Source organism: Cibotium barometz, chromosome 38, assembly GCF_041138505.1.
Source record: "Cibotium barometz isolate CiBa-2024 chromosome 38, ASM4113850v1, whole genome shotgun sequence".
Taxonomy (NCBI): domain Eukaryota; kingdom Viridiplantae; phylum Streptophyta; class Polypodiopsida; order Cyatheales; family Cibotiaceae; genus Cibotium; species Cibotium barometz.
Window position 1 is genome coordinate 28,817,279 of NC_141083.1, and position 21,243 is coordinate 28,838,521.

General features: G+C 46.4%; 2 protein-coding genes across 2 annotated transcripts in view; one reads left to right on the forward strand and one right to left on the reverse strand.

Annotated features, from left to right (window-relative positions):
* Nucleotides 1-2,157: 2,157 nt before the first annotated feature.
* Nucleotides 2,158-21,243, reverse strand: part of LOC147616561 (Golgi apparatus membrane protein-like protein ECHIDNA) — a 38,969-nt gene continuing 19,883 nt past the window's right edge. The window contains exons 5-6 of the mRNA XM_086777636.1: nucleotides 3,119-3,245; nucleotides 2,158-2,611 (exon numbers count right to left, since the gene is read on the reverse strand). Of these exons, the coding sequence (XP_086633762.1) occupies nucleotides 2,523-2,611; nucleotides 3,119-3,245 (216 nt within the window). The 3' untranslated portion in view covers nucleotides 2,158-2,522. The remainder of the gene's footprint in view (nucleotides 2,612-3,118; nucleotides 3,246-21,243) is intronic.
* LOC147616562 (uncharacterized) lies at nucleotides 6,008-7,143 on the forward strand. The gene is made up of 2 exons (XM_086777112.1): nucleotides 6,008-6,108; nucleotides 6,411-7,143. Exons 1-2 carry the CDS (start codon nucleotides 6,008-6,010, stop codon nucleotides 7,060-7,062), a joined length of 753 nt encoding a protein of 250 aa, XP_086633238.1. The 3' UTR covers nucleotides 7,063-7,143.

Sequence of the window (21,243 nt, forward strand, 5' to 3'; positions counted from 1 at the left end):
TGACAGAAAAGGTGAGACAAAGCAAGCACAAAGAAAGAATTAACACATTTTTCATCATAGACAAAAAATGAAGCACGTTTTCTACAAGTGCTGATGTATTGATGCAAGGATGTCAAATTGCAAAAGGCAGATACATCCACTATTGGAGGTGTTTGCTGGAGCAAGCTTATACAACATCACTTTCGGCAACAGCCAGGTGTTGATGAACGGCATGGCAAGGGTGCACTCAAAATAGTAAATAGGCTAGGGGGAACAAAAAAATCAATCATCACACGAGAGGTCCCAAACCCATGCATGCGTGCAAATGCGCGTGAGAGAGAGAGAGAGATAGAGATAGAGATAGAGATAGAGATAGAGAGAGAGAGAGAGAGAGAAATATATATATATTAACGGCTTCAAAAGACCCAAAGGGTCTATGTGACCAAAAAGGTTGTACAATGTATCCATGATGATTACTAAACGATGGAAAAGAAAAAATTATGTGGAGCTAGCTACATAAGCAAAAGTATCCAATATATATATATATTATATTATATTGACATCTACTAGTAGAGACTCAAAGGGTCTATGAGACCAAACAGGTGTTCTTACAAGTAATCCGTGTGTAAACTGGATATCGTCTATGTACTACATAGGTCCCTATGTATACAATGTAGTAAGTAACAATTACAATCTCATGTGTGTTCTCCACAGAATATAGGGCCATGATACCCAACCTCTTGCAGTGATGACTCCCTGTGACATTAAAGAATGTCTCAAATCTGGAGCTTGTAGGTGGAGGGCTTGGATCTTCTAAGGGCAAAGGCATCTGGCTCTTGGGGGGAGACAACCAGATCTTTGGTAACTCTATGGAAGCAAAGTGACCAATGCTCTTGGGATCGATCACGAAGATTATAAGGAGAGGCTATAGTTATACTCACTAATATCATTATGCCTGGCCTAGCAAGCCCTAGGCTCACATCTGAGATACGATCGTCAAATCTAGTCTTACTGTGTTTGGAGCAGGCTCGAGGGTGACTCTGAATGGACTCTATGGCAGGGAGGTGAACCTTAAGCCTTAATCCTCAATAGGTTCTAATGGGTTTGGGTCCTGTGAGACCTTACAACAAGACGGCAGCACTCGTCAGAGTTTGGTCGCATTCACAGGAGCCTCCACTTTTTTAGACCAGCATGGTGACAATGCATGGCCACACAATGATACCATTCTCCTCCAAAGAGAGAGAGAGAGAGAGAGGAGGAGGAGGAGGGGGGGTTTTGGAAACGAAAGGAAATTTTATTAATGTCTCAAAAAGGCCAAAATGACTTGGACCAAAAAACACACAACATGAAGACGATGGTGGTCTTGAGCCAGATTTGTTATCCAGCAAGAGAAACACCCAAAGAGAAAATCGGCCCACCTTACATAGTATAGGAAGCCCACTTTCCATTCAGCTGCAGACTGTTTCAGATTTGAGCTCACACTTCACGTAATCATCATGGCAAGTACTTTGTAATAACCACCATGGCCCAGCTTCATTCCTCCCTCAACCACACATCAAGGAGACCAAACAATTATAGCCCTCACAATTGGACCCAATTACTACCTGTCTACGAGAGTCCCTTCATGGAGGTTTGCCTCCAGAATCTCACCCCTCAATATTCATGCCTATACAGCCGTTTAGGGTTCTCTCAAAGAAAATTTGAGTGATGAAGAATAAAGAATCTATGCTCACTTATTAATCCATTCAACCTTCATGTTGATTTTCTCAAGCAAAAAGATTATACACTGTGGCTAGCAATTACACTTCCAGAAATTAAACTCTTGGGCTGTAGTAAAGGACGGGTGTACATCTTTAATCGCCCTTTTACAGAAGTTTAATCTACACGACTGCAGTTCATCAAGCCTTTCTGATGCATGTCTCTGCCTCGCTTTTTCACATAGGCTCAAACATTGCATCTCCAATCACTGTCTACAGCATATGAAAAGAAGAGCTGTTTAATGTAACAGGCACTTCAAGCGCCCATGCCCACATTATGGAGAAGCAAGGTCACTTTTGGGAGGTGAACCATCTTGTAAAATCCCCATCTAATTAATCTATCAAGTGAGCCTTCAGGTCTCCCTGGAAGAATTGAAGCTTTTCAACCAAAATGTAGAAAAGAAGAGTTAATCCACAAAAATACGCAAATCAATCAACTTTCTCGTGTACAAGATACAAGAGGCGCCCACCAAAAAGCTGCAAATCTATGCGTGAGAACAAATCCATGCTAATGTTGAGATGTTTTTCCCATCCAGCTCTCCTAAAGATTCATACGGTGGGGAAAGATAATGCCATCAGCCAGTAACATTCTGGTCCATCATCCCCGAAGTACACTGAATTTTCATTGAATGTACTAAAATATGTGACGTATATAAAATTTTCTCGAAAAGATTCTCACCCAAGCACTGAGCTGCCACGCCATATTGAGAAATCATAACATGTTTTCTTCTCAAAACATTGTTTTAACACTCCAGCTTAACAAAAAACGTCAGCATGCCGGGCCACTCAGACAACACTGAATGCTGATTGAAGGGTAGATGCCATGTGTGACGCAACAGTTTGAGATGCGAAGGCTTGAATCTGTTTTTTGGCATCTGCAAAACAGAATAAAATAAGAGAGACATCCACGATTGTAATGTCCAAGGAATACAGACACTGTTCTCTAAAATCAAAAAAGAAAAGACTGTTCTCTGAAAGATGGAACGTAGCAGGCAGCACGAAGAAAAACTTTTCTCATATGCCGGCGGTTAATATCACTCCTGTCATGAAATATACTAGACATGGGTACAAAGGGAGCACATGAGAGAAATATGATGATGATGATGATGACGATGATGGAATCTTTTGACATCAGAGTCTAATCCTTACAACACCAAGTGCAGGAAACCAGACTTGAACCACCCTTCTCCCAATAAGGAGCCCAATGCATCATGCACCCGCACACCAACCACCAGACCATATATGATCCATTTGACCGCATCAAAGGGCAAAGGATAGGACTTCCCATTCCCAAACAGAAGCACACAGGCCCCCGCGCCGCATGGGGGGTGGTATTGCAGAGGGGGGGTGTAATGCATCATGTCTTGCATTTATACAAGTACCTTTCTTGCATCTTGTGAAGCCGATAAGGTTTGCAATACTGAGAGCCAGACAAACTCCCACCACCAAAAGGTAATCAAAGTTGAGCCTGATGATGGCAACTATTCCAAGAACCACCCATGCTGCTGCCTGTAGAGATATTAACAGAAAACATCAGTTCAAAAGGTGATCTCCAGAGCCATAACCAAAAGTGTGCCAGCTAAATTTCTGCCATCTTCACATTCTGAGTTCACCAATATGTGCAAAATCTTGAGTGTACCAAAACACCAATGTGTAAAGGGCTTGAGATAGTAGGTTTAAAAAGTTTTGACAAAACAAACCCAGCCATTAAACCAACACCACATCTGTCTATTTGATAAAGCAACTCCTACTTTATGCCCTCCTCCTACAGCTCTCTCTACGTGGATGATGCAGTGTCTCTCCCACAAGAGATGATTCCATACAGGAACATTGATTGCATGCAGAACAGAGACAGATTGCATCCATAGATATGGCAGGCCACGACTAACAAGGGATTCACGATCAAAAGGAAAAAGCAGTACCACACCATAGGTTTGTCTGCCCTAGAACAAAAGAGGGGAACAAATCTTAGTGCCCAATTGTGCTGGACCCTCACATCCCACCAGAGCCCTTGATATTGATCAGCAAAGACCCTTGGAAACAAGCATTCACTAACAAAGGACGAGAGACTCACTTTATACAGATAAGACCCGTCTTGCCACACAATTGCTCCACCACTCAACTAAATAATGATGCCACCAATGCAGCATTTGTCTCAGAGCCCAATCGATCACCTCTCACCGTCCATCTATTTAGGCTTCAAAATCTTCAACATGTGGTGCCTTTGGAAAGAAACTATGCCTATATATAGAGCTTGATCACAAACAACACAAACTACATGAACTTGACAAACTCAGAGCAGATGTCCCTCAAAGAATGTCTTCATTGACCCATTACAATAAGAAGTAGATGCTTTGAGCATCAATCCTCTTGCCAAAGTGCTCATTGTTGGTGCCCCATGCTGATCTATATGTCTCAAAGTTCCTGTTGTGTTTCCTGTCTAGCAAACTAGAAGCAGAAAGCTTGCAATCCATGCCCCAGCTTGCTACTGCCAATGACAACTGTGACATGCCATGTGTCACTGACTTGACCCCTTGCTTCTAAATTACTAGAATACAGGCTTAAAAGATGGTACAGGTAGTGGTGATGTAAATCCAAAACTTTTATTCAATAATTAAAGTTTCATTGACTATGCATGCTTATAGGTACACACACTAAAATAAATTGTGTGGACCAATTATAACCTAGGCCGTCCACTTCTTATGTGAGGACCTATTATGTACCTGAGGCTAACTTGGAGGTTAGATTGGCTAATCTGTGGATTAAGGGGCCCAAAAGATGAGAAGAGCAGGATCATTATAGTGGCTAAGGTTCATACCTTAATAACCCCATAAGTTATAGCTATTAAATCTCAGAAGTGACTCTATAAGTGGGATGAGCCTTTGTTGCATTGTGTATGTGTGCTGTCCATGCATGCTAGTTGTGTATGCAGATTGCCCATGGACTGGGGGCAGCCATATATGGCCGTGCACAGGTGGGTATGCAGATGCTTTTTTGTGTTCCACATATGTTTTTGCATCCTTGTGTGCATGTGCGGGCCCTAGATGAGCTAGGCTATGCAGCAGCATGAGCAGGTGTGACTCCTGCCACCAGCTTTTATAACTTTTCCACTGTACTGACTTCTTGGACTTGCACATTGCAGAATTTGCATCATTCTAATAAAGCAAATACACCATTCGTGGTGGGGGCCCACAGAGGGTATTCGGGACCCAATACTGTGTCCACTTCTCCCTCTCTCTCCCACTCTACACGGATCATCTGCTGATCACATGTACTGTCAAATGTTTTCATTTTACTTTTTCTTTCAGTTTTCGATGGCTCAGTATATCCATGGTACCATTGTATTACTTTTGGTCGCATAGGCCCTAAAGGTCTTCCGTAGACGTTAATATAACACTCTCTCTCTCTCTCTCTCTCTCTCTCTCTCTCTCTCTCTCTATTTTTGCACATCTCTCTCTATGTTGTGTCCCAATTTAAGAGATGGTCCCCGTTTGCTTAGCTTACAAACATAATGACGCGAATGGAATTTTAATTGGGGGTTGTCCAAAAATAGTAACCTTGTTTGTATTCCACCATGTAGAAACATCATGTTTTAATGCTAGATCTCTCCCAAATTCTTGAGAGCTTGCCATGCATGCTTTCCACTTGACACCTAGCAAATGTTGTGCAGGTATGCATGGATAACACATCAAATTGCATTCGGGCTGGGCAATTGGTTGAACAGGAGTGGACGACCATTTTCTACACTAGATGTGCATGCCATTGCTTGGACCTCTTATTTGAGAACATTGGCTAAATTTCTTAGGTTGCGGAAGTGCTAAACCAAGCAACTCAAGTTGACATATTTTTCACAAGTCCACATAGTTGGCATTGTTTAGAAAACTCGGCAAGAAGGACTCGGTGAAACCTTATGCAACTCGGTTTGCATACTTTTTTATTATGTTGGTTACTCTCTTGGATGAGAGATGTATGCCGGGTGTGTGCAAGTTGATGATTGATGATAAATCTGTAAAAATGAAGGCATCAAAGACCCCTCAGGCAATTGAGGTGTTAGACATTGTGTTCTCTGCATCTTTTTGGCAAGAGGCAAGAACCATTGTCAAGATATGCACTCCCATTTTGAAGATTCTCCGCTTGGCTAACAGGAAAGGAGCCACCATGGGCCTCACGTATGAGCTTACAGATCGTATGGTAGAGCAAGTGCAAAACATGCAAGGCATTGAGGCCAATAAGATGAAATAGATCGAAGATCTATACATTGGTAGATGGGAATGATGCACACACCATTGCATGCTGTGGGCTATAGCTTGCATCCTATACGAAAAGGAAAAGAGCAAGATAGTGACTCAGAGGTGCATGATGGATGGATGACATTATATACCTAGATGAATCCAAGAACATGCCCAAATTCACCTTTTAGGAACATGCATGTTATATACTCATGGTAGTCAACCCACAAGACTATATAACTATCAACTCCATTATGCATAGTATGGATTAGATACTACGACATCCCCACTAACGTCATCAGTGCCCAATAGTGGGTGTAGAACTCTGTATCAAGATATGCTCTCACACACACAATCCACAAACACACACACACATAAGAGCATATATTCACACAAAGCCCTTCGTACTGAGTTTTTGTCAAACCTCCGGAGATGGATGGATGACATTGTTGGAAAAATACACTAAGGGTGATTTGGCCTTGCAAGGAGATCTCATTGATGAGCTAGACAAGTATAAGCGAGAAGCGACACATTTGCTCGTCCCATTGCAAAAGATGAGAAAAAGAATGCAAGAGGGTGTGAAATGGTGGGAGACATTTGGAACTTGCACACCCAAATTACAAGCTTTTGCACTTAGGGTGCTTTCTCAAGGCTCATGTGCCTACCCATGTGAAAGAAATTGGAGCACATTTTCTCTCATTCATACTAAGAGAAGAAACAGGCTTATTTCTTCTCATACAGAGGAGCTTGTTTTCATACACACAAACTTGAGGCTCATCTCCAAGATCAAAGAAAGAGGCTATGAGAGAATGGAGATCGCATTGGATATGCTTAACAAAGAAAAAGATGAGGAGCGCTTGATTGCCTTGCAAGATTTGCAAGAGGCTATTGCAGAGGCAGATGAGGCTTTGGATCCTCTTTCGATTGCTCCACCCTCTACAGATGGCCAGCCATCCTCTAGCCATGTTGGGACATCATGCTCAGTTGCTACCGAGGCTTATGAGTTTGATGATGAGGGGAAGGAGGAGGAGTTTGCACATGAGGATGAGGAGCCCATTGATCATGTTGAGGATGAGGGGAGCTTTGATGAGACTTAGGGTTACTTTAGTATTCTTCTACTCTCTACTTATGTTTTGTCCACTTCCTACTTATGTTTTTCCTCACTGTTCAAGAGTCAATCTACAAGTTTTGCGGCTTGCCCACTGAGTAGTGAGCACTCCATCATCCATGTTTTTGCTCGCTTCCAACAAGTTTCACTCATGTTTTATTTAGTTTCTTGAGCTTGGACCTCCTCATGTTTGTCCACATAGCACAACCTACAGTCTACAAGTGAGGTTTTGGCATTTGTCCACTCCACGCTCCCTACTTACGTAACATGTTACATGATACATCATTGATCACACATGTATGATGTAAATAGTAATATAAAGTCTAGAGTTTGGATTCTAGCTCTACATCATTTACGTTTTTTCTAATCCCAAAATCTTTGCAGTTTCAAGTTTCTTTGGTTATTTGTGTCATGTTTTTCCTTAAATTTAGGATGCCGTATGGAATTTCTTGGGGGTGTGAACCCTACTTTTTCCGTACTTCCATACCCGTATGCATTTGCCGTATGGAAAACTATGTACCAGATATTCATTGAAGTTCAAGAAACATCCTAGATTAAATGCTCAGTGGACGCTTAAGCGTTTTTCTACACTTGTCCAAACTTGGTCTGGTCATATAACCAAACACGCAAATAAAGTCACTTGCAAACCCAAGCAAGAGGGATGTTAGGAAGTCCACTCTAAGGGGTTTGAGTGCACATAATTTGCTTTGAGAAATGCACCATTGTGAGAAGAGATGGCACAAAGACGATTGATATTTGGATATATGGCCACTGAGGATAGACTTGACGGCTCTAATTATTCACTATGGAGCTTTATGATGAAAAGCTTGTTGATTGCCAGGGGGATTGTGGGAAATTGTCACTATGAATGAACCTCGTCCTACCCACAACAGGTGGGACCAAAACAGTTGCTCACGTGGTTGTTGGAATTCCAAAGGATGCTCCACCACCATTCTTAATTCCTTACTTGAGTCCTTTCAGAGTTTGCATACTTCTCTGAATCTCTCTTATGAGAGGAGAAGGCAATCCTATATCCTTTTGAGGAGCTGACTGGATTACTTCTCCATGAGGAGCAAACAAGGAAGAATAGATCCAAGGTGATGCAAGCGAAGGAGATCAAGCCTTCTTCTCTAGGAACAAAGGCAAAGTGGACTCTGTTAAAATATCTGCATCTCATGTGTGAGAACAGGCACTTGTATTGAGGCGTGGGTATTTTCTCTCAGTCGTGGACTGATTTACAGTCGTGTGTCTTCCATGTAGGGGAACAGGCGCAGAGGGGAACAGGCGCTTGTATTGAGGCGTGGGTATTTTCTCACAGTCGTGGACTGATTTACAGTAGTGTGTCTTCCATGCTATGAGTAGGGAAACTCCCACTATTGCCTATATATAAAGGCCTCTCTCCCACTGTTGTAATCATCCATTCCCAGCGCATTTGTATTGACGCCCATCTGCTGGCTGTAGTATGTACTACCCCGTGTAAACCCCATGTGATAATAGAACTTGATCATTGTCTGCACACACTCTCTCTCTCTCTCCCCCCTTTCTCTTATCTAGCTTCCGCATGTGCACACTCTAACATGGTATCAGAGCCAAAGGTAGTTGCTGCCATCATCTGTGAATTTCCTCCCTCTTGTAGCAGCATTTTTGGAGATCCTCTGCTGGCTGCGATATCTGCTAAACCTTCGTTTTCTGCTAAACCTGCGTTTTTCGTCTGTGCCACTCCTTCATCAGCATTTTGCTTCTCTCGTGCTCCTGCCTCTGCGATCTTTGGCCGGTGTCAAGGTGCAATCCTCAGGGGGCTGCATTTTGGCTTCCTTGAGAAATTTCACAGCTGTTACTGGTGATTGGTGGCTGTTTTTACAGTCAGGACAGCATCTGGAGGTGGTCCATTCGCATGTGGTGCAGCCCGACAAGTGGCCTCGACATCCCTACTTCTTTCCCAGCTTCCCCTCCCTCTAGTTGGGCCTTTTACGTTTTTGGGCCTGTTTTGCTGCTGTCCAGCCCTTCTCTACCTCAGTTTTCAGAGGGGGCTGATTGGTCCATGCTGTTCGAAAGTGCTAGAGAAGAGTTCTTTCACTGCTGTGATACGAGGTTTTGCGATGGTGTTGAAGCGACGGTGTTTTTTTGCTGCAGATATGGCTCCCCATGTACGACAAAGGAGGACAGGCTTGATGGGACAAATATGGTCGCCAAAGTTTTGCGATGCCGGGTCACTTCCAATCTTTTAGATTTTGATAACCTAAGCTCCCTCCTATTGGAAGAGGATTCAGTCCTCATGACACGAGGTAAGTTAAAGGTTTTGTCTCTTGCTCCGGATCATGCCTTAGCATCAGTGCACAAGAAGATTTGGACTTGGATTTGGATTTTGGACTTGGACTTGGACTTGGACTTGGACTTGGACTTGGATTTGGATCTAGACTTGGATTCATTGGATTTGGACTCTGGATCTGGTACTAGCCCAATGAGAGATTCTTGTCGTCGTGTGCTCGGCATCAGAAGTCATGTGCCTCGACATCGACTACCACTTGGATATTCTACGTAACTAGGTTGAACACAATGATAATCAATCCACTTAAATACACCAAGATTTAATGAACAACATGCTCAATACAAGAAGTAATTTGCTGAATTGACAAGAGATGCACAATGACACGGAATGGCCGGCCCCTCCCTCAAATAAAGTATATTGATCTTGCGAGAATCGAGTACATAGTGTCATGAGCATTTCAAACCAGATTTCCATACCAATGCGGTTGTCGGTGAAGACTTGCAACTCACACTACCTGTTGGGGTAAAGGCATTATGCCCACCCTTGTAGTGTGTACAAGCCCATAAGTTATAGTACATAGTACACTTAGTACTTTTAATGTACTAAGTGCACTATGTGTACTAGTGCAAAATATACATGTGTGATAGGGGAGTCACACACTCACACTTGATGAGTTGACTTATCCCCACATATGTCTCTCTCTCTCTCTCTCTCCCTTCTTCTCTGTGTGTATGTGTCTCCCACATGAAACCCTAACCCTAATTCTCCCATCAACTGGTATCAGAGCTTGTGTTTTTTTTTTTTGTTTAAGCTGGCACTCTGACTGTGAGGGATCTGCTTCCCATTGCCATGGGGCTTGAAAACCTAACAGTGTATACGCCCTCCTGCTGCTGCCAGCAACCTTCGTCGAAGTTCATGGCGTAGCTCAGCGCATCGTAGCGGAGCAGGCTTCCTGCAGTTCATCTTCCTTGTCTCTGCCCTCAGCTTCCTCACGAATAGCTTCCAGCGCGGAGGCTTGCAGTAGAAATCGTCGCTCGGCACGGCCTCCTCCGCCCAGGCTTCCGTGCCGTTGTTGAATCGGGCACCGGTACTGCCCTTCCTTCTGCTGCCCAGTAGTGCGCCAGCCTGGCTCGTATGCGTGCGAAGCTCTCCTCGTGGGCGAACACGTAAAAGCACCCCTTCAACAGGGTGTCGGCGAACACGTAAAAGCGCTTGAAAGTGCGCAGCATTGAAGAGCCACGCACGCAACCCCCTTCCAGAACGAAGGTCACCTTGTACGCCTGCACCTGTTCGACTACAAAGACCTGCACGAATACAGGCACGCAGAGCAGAGGCATGGACGGAGGACAGCTGCAGACAGCTTAGCTGGGCAAAATTGCAGGAAATTGAAGTGCAAATCAAAGGGCTTTTGTGCCAATTGGATTGATTTGCATGCAGGCACTGACATTTGATGCTTTGGGCAATGTGTTGATGCCTGTCAAGCACTCAATGTGCCTGTAAATCAAGGGGCTTTTATGTATTGGATGTATATGTGGCCAGGGGGAAGCATTGTGAAGACTCTGGATGCCTTCATGTAATGTACCATGTATGATCAGAAATTGATCTTAAATCAAGGGGCTTTTCAAGATTTTATGCTTGTTGAGCTTGGCAAAGCAGCAGGCAAGACTTTTATGCCTTGAATCCTCAGAAATCCACTTGCAGTCAAGGGGCTTTTGCCCAATTTCTGTTCGGGACTGTTGTCTGCAGTGGTGGGGACTGTAAAAGTCTGATTTTCACTCATTTGGACAGCCAAGAGAGCATTTATTGCTGCTGTACTTGCTGGTACAGATTTGGTACATCTTTGTACAAGTTTTGACATGGCTGTACATTGATTTGAGTGAGGAAAAGGCTCATTTTCAGCTGCTGTACTTGTCGGTACAGATTTGGTACATCATTGGTGAGCACTTAGTACTGCTGTACAGTACTTTGGAAGGGGAACAGAGCACATTTAAGGTGCTGTCCTAAATCTGCAGCAACCAGATTTTGGTGATTTTATCACATTGAGTGGGAGTAGAGTTGCATTTGTGCTTCCGCAGTGGGAGATAGACTTTGGGAGAACAACTGTGAGCACTTTGTGAGCCTTTTGGTGCAGTGTTTGCACATCTTGCAGGGAGTCAGGCATTGACTGTGACAGGTTGCATATTGCTATGGCAACCACAGGTGAGAGCTCTTCATTGCTTCACATCAAGAAGCTTGAAGGCTCACATAATTATGATATTTGGCAAACCCAGTGCTATAATGTGTTGCTCCAGAAGAAGCAGCACAAGCCTATCAAAGAAAGGGGTGTAATGCCCGCTTCTCTTACTGCTGAAGAATGGGAAGATATGGATGAGCTGGCAAGATCTACTATCATGTTGTCTGTGTCAGACTCTTTACTTTTCAGCATTCGTGAAGAGAAGACAACTTGGGGAATGTGGCAAAGATTGCACGACTTGTATGCCCAGCAAAGTGCCTCAAGCAAAGTGTATTGGTTGAAGAAACTCATAGGTCTTCAGATGAAGGAAGGGGCGTCTATGACAGCCCATCTAAATGAGTTTAATGGTGTTGTCAGCCAGGTAATCAATCAAAAGTTGGCAACGGACGATGAGTTCAAAGCCACCTTTCTCTTATGCACTTTGCCAGAGAGTTGGGACACATTCAGGACAGCCACTAGCAATTCAAATGCTATGCTGTCATATGCAGATGTGGAGGGTGCTCTCCTTCAAGAGGAGATGAACAGGAAAAACAACTCTGTTGGAAAGTCCAATGCAATGAATGCACGTGGGAGATCCCAGCAAAGGGGTAAAAGCCAAGAACGGGGAAGGAGCAAGTCCCGCTCCAAAAAAGACTTGGAATGCCATTATTGTGGCAAGAAGGGACACTTCAAAAAGCAATGCTACAAATGGAAGAATGATCAAAAGGAGAAGGACAAAGGCAAAGACAAAGACAAAGATGAAGCCAAAGAAGCAAAGCCAAAGAGCAAAAGTGGAGTCAAGATTGAAGAAGTCAATGTGTCACATGCAGGTGACAGTGAGGATGAGGTCCTATTCACGTCTTCACTTGATGCCCATTCACTTCTTGCAGGAGATGGTCATGGTATGCACTCATGGATCATTGATTCAGGTGCCTCCTTTCATGTCACAGGTTGCAGAGACTTGTTTGTCAGGTATACTGCTGGCAATGAAGGAGTAGTTTATTTGGGTGACAACCATGCATGCAAGATTCTTGGCAGAGGTGATGTGAGGCTTGTGTTTTCAGATGGCTCACAGCTTATGCTCCATGATGTCAGGCATGTGCCTGAGATCAAGAACAACCTGCTTTCTACTGGACAGCTTGATGATGCTGATTATGTTACCACATTTGGTCGTGGAAAGTGGAAGATTAGTAAGGGCTCACTGGTTGTTGCCAGAGGCTCTAAGGTGGACACTCTTTACTTCATGCATGCTGGTGTTTGTCACCATGCTAATGTAAATGCAACCGAGCTGCCGGAAATCTCTATGTGGCATAGCCGGTTGGGACACATGAATGTCAAAGGAATGGAGCAATTGTCTCGTTTTGGTTACTTGCCTTCTCTAAAGTTCTCAAGTTTTCAATTTTGTGAGCATTGTATATATGGCAGGCAACTCCAGTGCCCCCACAAGAAAGCTCTTGGACAGAAAGATGCTCAGTTAGAGCTTGTGCATACAGATGTATATGAGATGCCTCAGCTTTCTTTGGGAGGGGCAAAATATTGTGTGTCTTTTATTGATGATGCCACACGCAAGGTGTGGGTCTATCCTCTTCGTTTGAAGAGTGATACATTCTCAGTGTTCGAGAAGTTTGTTGCTCTTGTTGAGAATCAAACTGGCAAAACACTGAAGGCTTTGCGTTCCGACAATGGTGGAGAGTATATGTCCAAACAATTTCAGGACTTTTGTGATGCTAAAGGCATCAAGAGGGAGCTCTCTACTCCTTATGATCCTCCACAAAACGGGACAGCAGAGAGGATGAATTGGACCATTCAGGAGAAGGTCCGTTCTATGTTGTCACATGCTGCGTTACCTCATGGTTTTTGGGCTGAGGCTATTATGACATCCGTTCATCTTATAAACAGGTCACCTAACACGAGGCTTGGTGGGAAAGTGCCAGAGGAAGTATGGGCAAGGAAGCCTCCGTCATACAAGCACTTGAGAGTGTTTGGTTGCGTTGCGTACGTGCACATACGCAGGAAAATGCGCACCAAACTTGATCCTAAGTCTCACAAATGCATATTCCTAGGATATGGTGACAGAGGTTAAATGGGGTATAGACTTTGGGATCCAGTGAATAGAAAGATTATACGCAGCAATGATGTCATTTTTGATGAAACATGCATGTATAAGGAGCCTGCAAGGCAACAAGAGCCTGGCAGAGTCATCTTTGATGATGGACATCATGGACAACAACCAAGGGCTGTAAATCAGCCATTACAGCAGCAAAACCAGCCCTTAAATGGTGCTGAAAATGGTCCAAATGGACAGCCAGAGATGGCAGAAGATATCCTTATGGATATTCCACAGTTAGAGGAGATACCGGGCATGATATTTCAACCTTATGGCATGGAACAGGAGCCACCAATAGGTGATATGCAGGCTGGACAGCAACCTGCAAATGATGGTCATTGGGTACGGAGGTCCACAAGACCCTCCAGAGCCCCTGACAGGTTTGTTCCAGGGGTTGACTACTTGATGCTCACTGACTGTGGGGAGCCCTCATGTTACAAGGAGGCTTTACAGAGGGCAGACAAGGCTCTCTGGAAGCGTGCTATGAAGTCAGAGATGGATTCTCTGCACAAAAATGGAACATGGAAGTTGGTGCATTTACCTGCAGGCAAGAAGGTTTTGCCATGCAAGTGGGTATACAGGCTCAAACTTGCACCAGATGCAAAGCCAAGATACAAAGCCAGGTTAGTGGCTTAAGGGCTTCAAGTAGGAATATGGTGTGGACTTTGATGAAATCTTCTCTCCAGTGGTCAAGATGACCACACTTAGAGCTGTATTAGCTTTGGTTGCTCATGATGATTTGGATTTGATTCAGATGGATGTGAAGACTGCTTTTCTTCACAGTGATCTCCATGAGGAGATATATATGCAACAGCCAGAGGGTTATGCAGTGAATGGAAAGGAGAAGCTTGTATGCAAGCTGAAAAAGAGTCTTTATGGGCTCAAACAGGCACCAAGGGAATGGTATCATAAATTTGATACATTCATGAAATCCCAGGATTTCAGGAGAAGTGACATAGATCACTGCTTATACACCAAGAAAGCTTTGGATGGCAGTCTATTGATCCTCATCTTGTATGTTGATGATATGTTGATTGCCGGGAAATCTCGTAAGGAGATGGATGCCTTGAAGAAGAGGCTGCATCAAACCTTTGATATGAAGGATTTGGGTGATGCAAATCACATTTTGGGTATGCGGATACTTCGGGACAGAAATCAGCATGTGTTGTATTTGTCTCAGAAGGAATACATTGGCAAAGTTTTGCAGAGGTTCAATATGGATGGGGGGAAGAAGACTAGTACTCCTTTGCCTCCATATGTGAAACTCAGTGCTATGGACAGCCCACAGTCAGATAGTGACAGGGCTGATATGGCCAAGATTCCGTATGCTTCAGCTTGTGGCAGTCTCATGTATGCCATGGTTGCTACTAGGCCGGACATTGCATTTGCAGTGGGAGTGGTTTCTAGATACATGGCCAAACCTGGCAAGAAGCATTGGGAAGCAGTGAAAGGTGTCATGAGATACCTGAAGGGCACACAGGATATGTGCATATGCTTTGGCAAACAGGATGCATTAGTGCATGGTTACACGGATTCGGATTATGCTGGTCATCCAGATAACCAGAAGTCTACTACCGGTTATGTGTTTACATTCACAGGAGGTGCTGTGTCATGGATATCCAGGATGCAGAAGTGCACTGCCTTATCTACTACAGAGGCCGAGTATATTGCAGCCACAGAGGCTTGCAAGGAGGCATTATGGCTATCTCGGTTAGTGGTTGATTTGGGCTATACAGGGGATATTCCATTGTTGCATTGTGACAGTCAGAGTGCCATCCAGTTGGCAAAGAACCCTGTCTTTCATGCAAAGACGAAGCATGTGGATGTGAAGTATCACTTCATCAGAGAGGTGATAGAGAACAAGCAAATTCAGCTTGTTAAGATTCATACGGATGACAACCCGGTTGATCTGTTGACAAAGAGTTTGCCTCCGGAGCGGTTTGCTCATTGCAAACACTTGATGGGCATTGGATGAGGCCAGTTTCAGCCTTGATATGGCCTTGTATATTATCATGTACATGCTGATTTTTTTTTCTTTTCCTTCATTTAAGGGCACTTTGCCTTTAAGTGGGAGGTTGTTGGGGTAAAGGCATTATGCCCACCCTTGTAGTGTGTACAAGCCCATAAGTTATAGTACATAGTACACTTAGTACTTTTAATGTACTAAGTGCACTATGTGTACTAGTGCAAAATATACATGTGTGATAGGGGAGTCACACACTCACACTTGATGAGTTGACTTATCCCCACATATGTCTCTCTCTCTCTCTCCCCCTTCTTCTCTGTGTGTATGTGTCTCCCACATGAAACCCTAACTCTAATTCTCCCATCAGTACCCTCTCAAGTACCCATGTTCCTTACCATCTGCTCTCTATTGTTCCACCAACACATGGTAGCAACAATCTGCAAGAGAGCATGTAGAACAAGAGAACACTACACAGGGTATGTGAACATGAAGTCCTGCTACTTACTTCCATTAAGCATCAAAGCTTACCAATTGCAAGTAGAGTCAATGACATTGGAATTCTTCACGATGGAAACGTTTGGAGTCCTAAAGTCTTCAATCTGTCGTGATCCTTCGCGAGACAAAAGTCTTCAAGAGGATGAAGGGAACCTTGGAAAAACTTCCCCTATGGTTCAACTTGAGAAAGGAAGGCTAAAATTAAGATTTTTGACAAAAAAATACCAAAAATTACAGTAAAAATAAGAGCTATTTTGCTAAATTTCAGTCATTGGGAGTGTGTGGGAGAGTGAACACCACCTAGAAACACTCTTGGAAGAAAGTGCAAAAAATAGAGCCATAAAGGCCTCATAAAGGGAGCGCCTACTTCTAGAGAGAGAGGAGAGATGATGAGATGTCCACTCTAGGTGTCAAGTAGAGTGGACACGTGACTTGTGCAAGCTGGGATGGACACATGGCTGGTTGCTCCCTTTGTACAAAGGGGATAAGGTTTGGGCGGTGGGCATTGGATTTTGTCCACCTCAAGACATCAATGTGTACAAACACGAGCTGGTCATAATTTATAAGTGAGTTTTCGTTGCCCAAAACTTAATGAAGTGCGTACACACTCATTTATAAATTAATGCTAATTTTACGGCTAGGTTTATGACCAATACTTACAACCTGTCACATGCCACATAACCATGTCCGCAGGCAATTTCACACCCATGGTTCACAGGCGAGCATGCCCTTACCCGAAACTACACATTGATCAAGCAAGCATAAAAACAGGATGCAGATTCAATTGCAAGCAAAGCACATAAAGATGCTATGCAATGCAACATTGGTATGGACAATTCCCGTTCATGAGACTACCAAAATAGACACGCTCTAGGCAAGTACACGAGGTACCAGTCCTGATGGACCACCAATCCTCCAGGCATGTACACACAGGCATAAGTCCCAACGGAAAGCCAAGTCCACAGTATCACACGAGTGGCATCAATCCAGGACATATACAACTACCATGGACGTCATTCCAAATTCCAATGTACCTACATAATGAGAAAGCATGGGTGGCCAAATGGTGAAATCCCCCCCGGCTTGTAAATAGTTATCCACAACTGAAAAGCATCCAAATACGTCTGAAGCAAATGCAGACAATCTCTAAAGAACTCTTCATCTATCCATTTAGCAGCATCAATGGGAAGATAGTTCTTGAACTTCACAAGGTAACGCCTAACAACTTTGCCTGCCAGCAAGCTTGCATTCATTGTGATACACAATCTACTCTAGCTGTAAAATCTCCTCAAGCTCATCCACTTCTAGTGGATCCTCAATGACCGGTTCACTGGGCTCCGTCCCTACATACTTACGAAGGAGACTCACATGAAAAGCATTGTGTATGTGTCAATGACTAGGCAATGCCAACCTGAAAGCCACTTCATTGATCTTAGTTGCAAGCTTAGGATATGCACCCTCTTTTCCAAGCCTCTTTGCAAGTCTTGCTTTCTCAAATTTCAATAGTACCCAAACATTCTCTTTAACATCGAATTGCCTTGTATGCTTGTCAACAGCCTTTTCATGCTTGTCTTGTGACCTTGCAATGGCTGCCCGCATCTGAGCAAAAGCAATATCCAAGTCTCTTACGTACTAATCAGCTGCAAATATTTTCTCTCTTGTGCAAAGGATAGGTGGCAAAACCACTTTACCATAAACAATCTCAAACGGATGAAGAATGGCTCGCTGAAGCTCCCGCCTCCCCTCTCCCTACTCGCGTTGCTGCACAGCGCCTGTCGCCCCCCCTTGCCTGCTCGCCCCCCCCGCCTTCCCCTCGCTCCCTCCCCCCCCCCCCCCCCCCCGCCTTCCCTGCATTGCCCGCCGCCTGTCTTTCAGCCCCCCCCCCGCCTGCTTTCGCTGCTGCGCCCCCCCCCCCTTTTTCCGCCTGCTGCCGCCGCCTTGCTCTGCTCGCCTTCCTCTCCTCGCGCCTCCCCCCCTTGTCTTCGCGCCCCCCTCCCCTCTGCAGCGCCTCATCCCCCCCCCCTCCGCCAGCTCGCTTCCTCCCATCCCTCTTGCGCGCAGCCCCCGCCTTCCCCCTTTTTTTTGGGTTTTTTTTTTCTTCTTCTTCTTCGCCTACTCCCACTCCCCCCCTCCTTCCTTTTTCTTGCTTCCGCCCCCCCCTTGGGGTTTTGTTTTCCGTTTTCGCTCCGTATCCCGCCTCTCTGTGTGCAACTCGGTTCCAGCAGGATCCCGCCTTCGCCGCAGCTTCAGACTCTGATGGAGGCTCCTCCCGCCCCGCCTCAGAGGGACTCATCCGCAGCCCCCTCGCCCGCCCCTGAGGTCACCCCCATCAGGCTTTCTCTTTCGCCGGAAGAGGAAGCGAGCCTCACCGCAGAGGTGGAACGCCTCCAGGCTCATTCCACCATCTGCCGTATAGTCGGCACTCGCCCCAGCAGAGGGGAGATCAGGGATCTTCTTCACGCCCGCCTTCTTGCAGATGTGGGCAAGATCCTGGATGTACAGCTCCTGGGCCGGGGACATTATCAGATCGAGTTCGAGGCCGCCCAGAGCGTTGCCAAGGTCCTTGCTATGAGTCCCCTTGACATCAGGGGTGCTCGGGCTTCAGACCTTGGCAGCATGGATTTGACCCAGCAGCGGCGGAGCAGAGAGAGCGCCTCTTCCATGTTACAGTTTGTTTCCCTGGTCTCCGCCGGGAGTATCTTCCGCTCCTCTCCAGGCTCGGAGCATTGGTGGGCTCGGTACTAGAGACGGGCCCCTCAGCAGCTTCAGTGGTGGCCAGAGCAGCTGGGCTACCTTCGGTCAGAGTGTTGGTGCCTGACATCTCCTCCCTTCCTAAGGTCATTCAACTACCTAGGATAAGGGGGGGGGGTGGATAGATCAGAGAGTGGAGTTCTCGGGGCTCCCGAACCAGTGCTTCATTTGCAGGCAGGTCGGTCATCTAGCCAGGGCCTGCCCTCGCAGGAGACCCCGACCCTCACCACAGCAGCAGGCTACTGATGGCCCGCCCACAGATTCGGCTCGGCAGGCTGCCTCCGGGACACCTGCTCAGGCCACAGAGACCTCGGAGTGGCAGCCTGGACAAGGGCGCCGCCGAGGGAGACAGCCACAGCAGCACGCCCAGAGACCGCTGCAGCAGCAACCACAGTCTCAGCCTCACTGGGTCCCCGTGAGGAACAGCTTTTCTCCCCTCCAGGAGGAGACCCCCGCGGTGACGACTGAGGACCAGGAGATGCCAGCACCCCCACCTTCACCCCCCCCCACCCCCGTCCCCTTCCACCATCGCCTCCTCCCGTCTCCGCTCCGGTTTCGGCAGCGGCTCCCTCTCCACCTCCCTCGCCTCCCCCTCCTCCCCCTCCGCCCGCCTCACCTTCCCGGGAGGCCCTGGCAGTTCCCTAGCGTTCACCTGCAGTCCGGAGAGCGCTGAGCACTGACCTCGCTCGAGCATCACAGAGGAGACCTATGCCGATTAGGGCTTCACGGATTTCATCTATCTGCAGTCGGCTGCATTAGACAGCGCTCGGAGGCTTTTGATTATACCTTCACACGGCTTTTTGGAGCAGAGGGCCCCCATGAGCCAGCACCCATCCGAGTTCATGTAGTGATACCTCCGGCCCGCGGGGAGGAGGCACTAGACTCAGCGGTGGCATTCTCGTTCCCTCTATGTGGCCCTTGCGACCGGGAGTGGACTCTAGAGCTCGCTCTCAGCACTTTGAAAACTCAGGCAGTTGAGTTTTCTCATCACATGAGCGATCTGGAGGTGACAGATGTGATAGGCCGACTTTTGGAGTTGGCTCATTTTTTCTTGGATCCCGGGAGTGTGGATACCTCAGGGATTCGGCATTTGGTCGTGCGCGCAGTGGCAGACTTAGCACGCGACCCTGGATATGTGTGTATACACGAGGTTGCTTTGTCAGAGCGGGAGGCAGTCGCCATGGGCCACAGCCACCACTGGCGCCTGATCCGGGATTCTTGCAGTACACCGGGTGGGCAGATTCGCAGCCGTTCGGATGGGGACTACTCTCCATCCAAGCCGCTTGCGAAGGCCCGCCGTACGGCTGAGACAGCATCCACCTCAGCAGGGCATCCATGAGGATCATCTCATGGAATGTACAGGGCCTTGGCGGAGCACACTTTATACGCTATCGTGGTTGCTTGAGGCAAGAGCTTCAGAGATGCCTGGTTGGTGGCAGCATTGATATTTTGATGATGCAGGAGCACCACTTGGGTGAGAGCAGGATCCGGAGATATGGTTCGGTGATGCCTGGTAGATGGGACACTTTTTGGTCTGCAGGGTTTGGTCCTTTGGGTGGACATGGAGGAGTATGCATGGTCATTGCAGATGTATGGCGGCAGGCCATTGTGGATCGAGGGATCATTGTGCCTGGTAGAGCACAGTATGTCATACTGAGGATGCATGATGAGCTATTGGGTGTGCTCAACATCTATGCGCCCAATCATGCTAGTGCCAGAGCAGAGTTCTGGACTCAGGTTACAGATGCATTGCCAGAGGCCGCACATTGGTGTGTCGGGGGAGACTTCAACATGCTTGAGGACCCGGCAGATAGGGTGGGAGGCAGTCATGTTACAGTGCACGGCACGGAGCTTGCAGCTTGGGACCGGTTTTGCATGTCACTGAGGATCACCGATGCATGGCACCATGGGGCTTTCTCCCGGTCTCAGGACAGTCTTAGTTTCTCTCGGTCGGATCGCTGGCAGGGAGGGACTAATCTATCATGGATTGATCGCTTTTATGTGGGCGACTGGTTAGGGGAGCGAGGGGGCTCCGTCGGCAGTCTCGCTCTGGCACCTCATTTTCGGATCATGCGCCAGTTATATTGACATTGGAGGAGGGGACACGAGAGCCCAGCTTGCAGTTGAGGATCCCAGAGAGGGTACTTACAGATCCCAGTCTCGCTGAGGACATTGAGAGGATCTGGCATGATAGTCAGTGCTCTGACCAGGATGCAGAGGGCCAGTGTGCCCAGGGACTCATCGATCTTAGCTCTTTTCTACACGCTGCAGCTTTGACACGACTGGGAGAGATTCGTGAGCGGGAGCAACGGCTGAGACGCAGCCTTGCTTCGCTACAGCGCCTTCAGGAGCAACAGCCTGCATGTGAGT

Bases quoted from the DNA above. Each gene is read 5' to 3' on its own strand.
- LOC147616562 (XM_086777112.1), top strand. From the start codon at position 6,008: ATGATGCACACACCATTGCATGCTGTGGGCTATAGCTTGCATCCTATA. The intron at 6,109-6,410 runs ATTATATACCTA...TGGATGGATGAC, and splicing joins GTGCATGATGGATGGATGAC to ATTGTTGGAAAAATACACTA.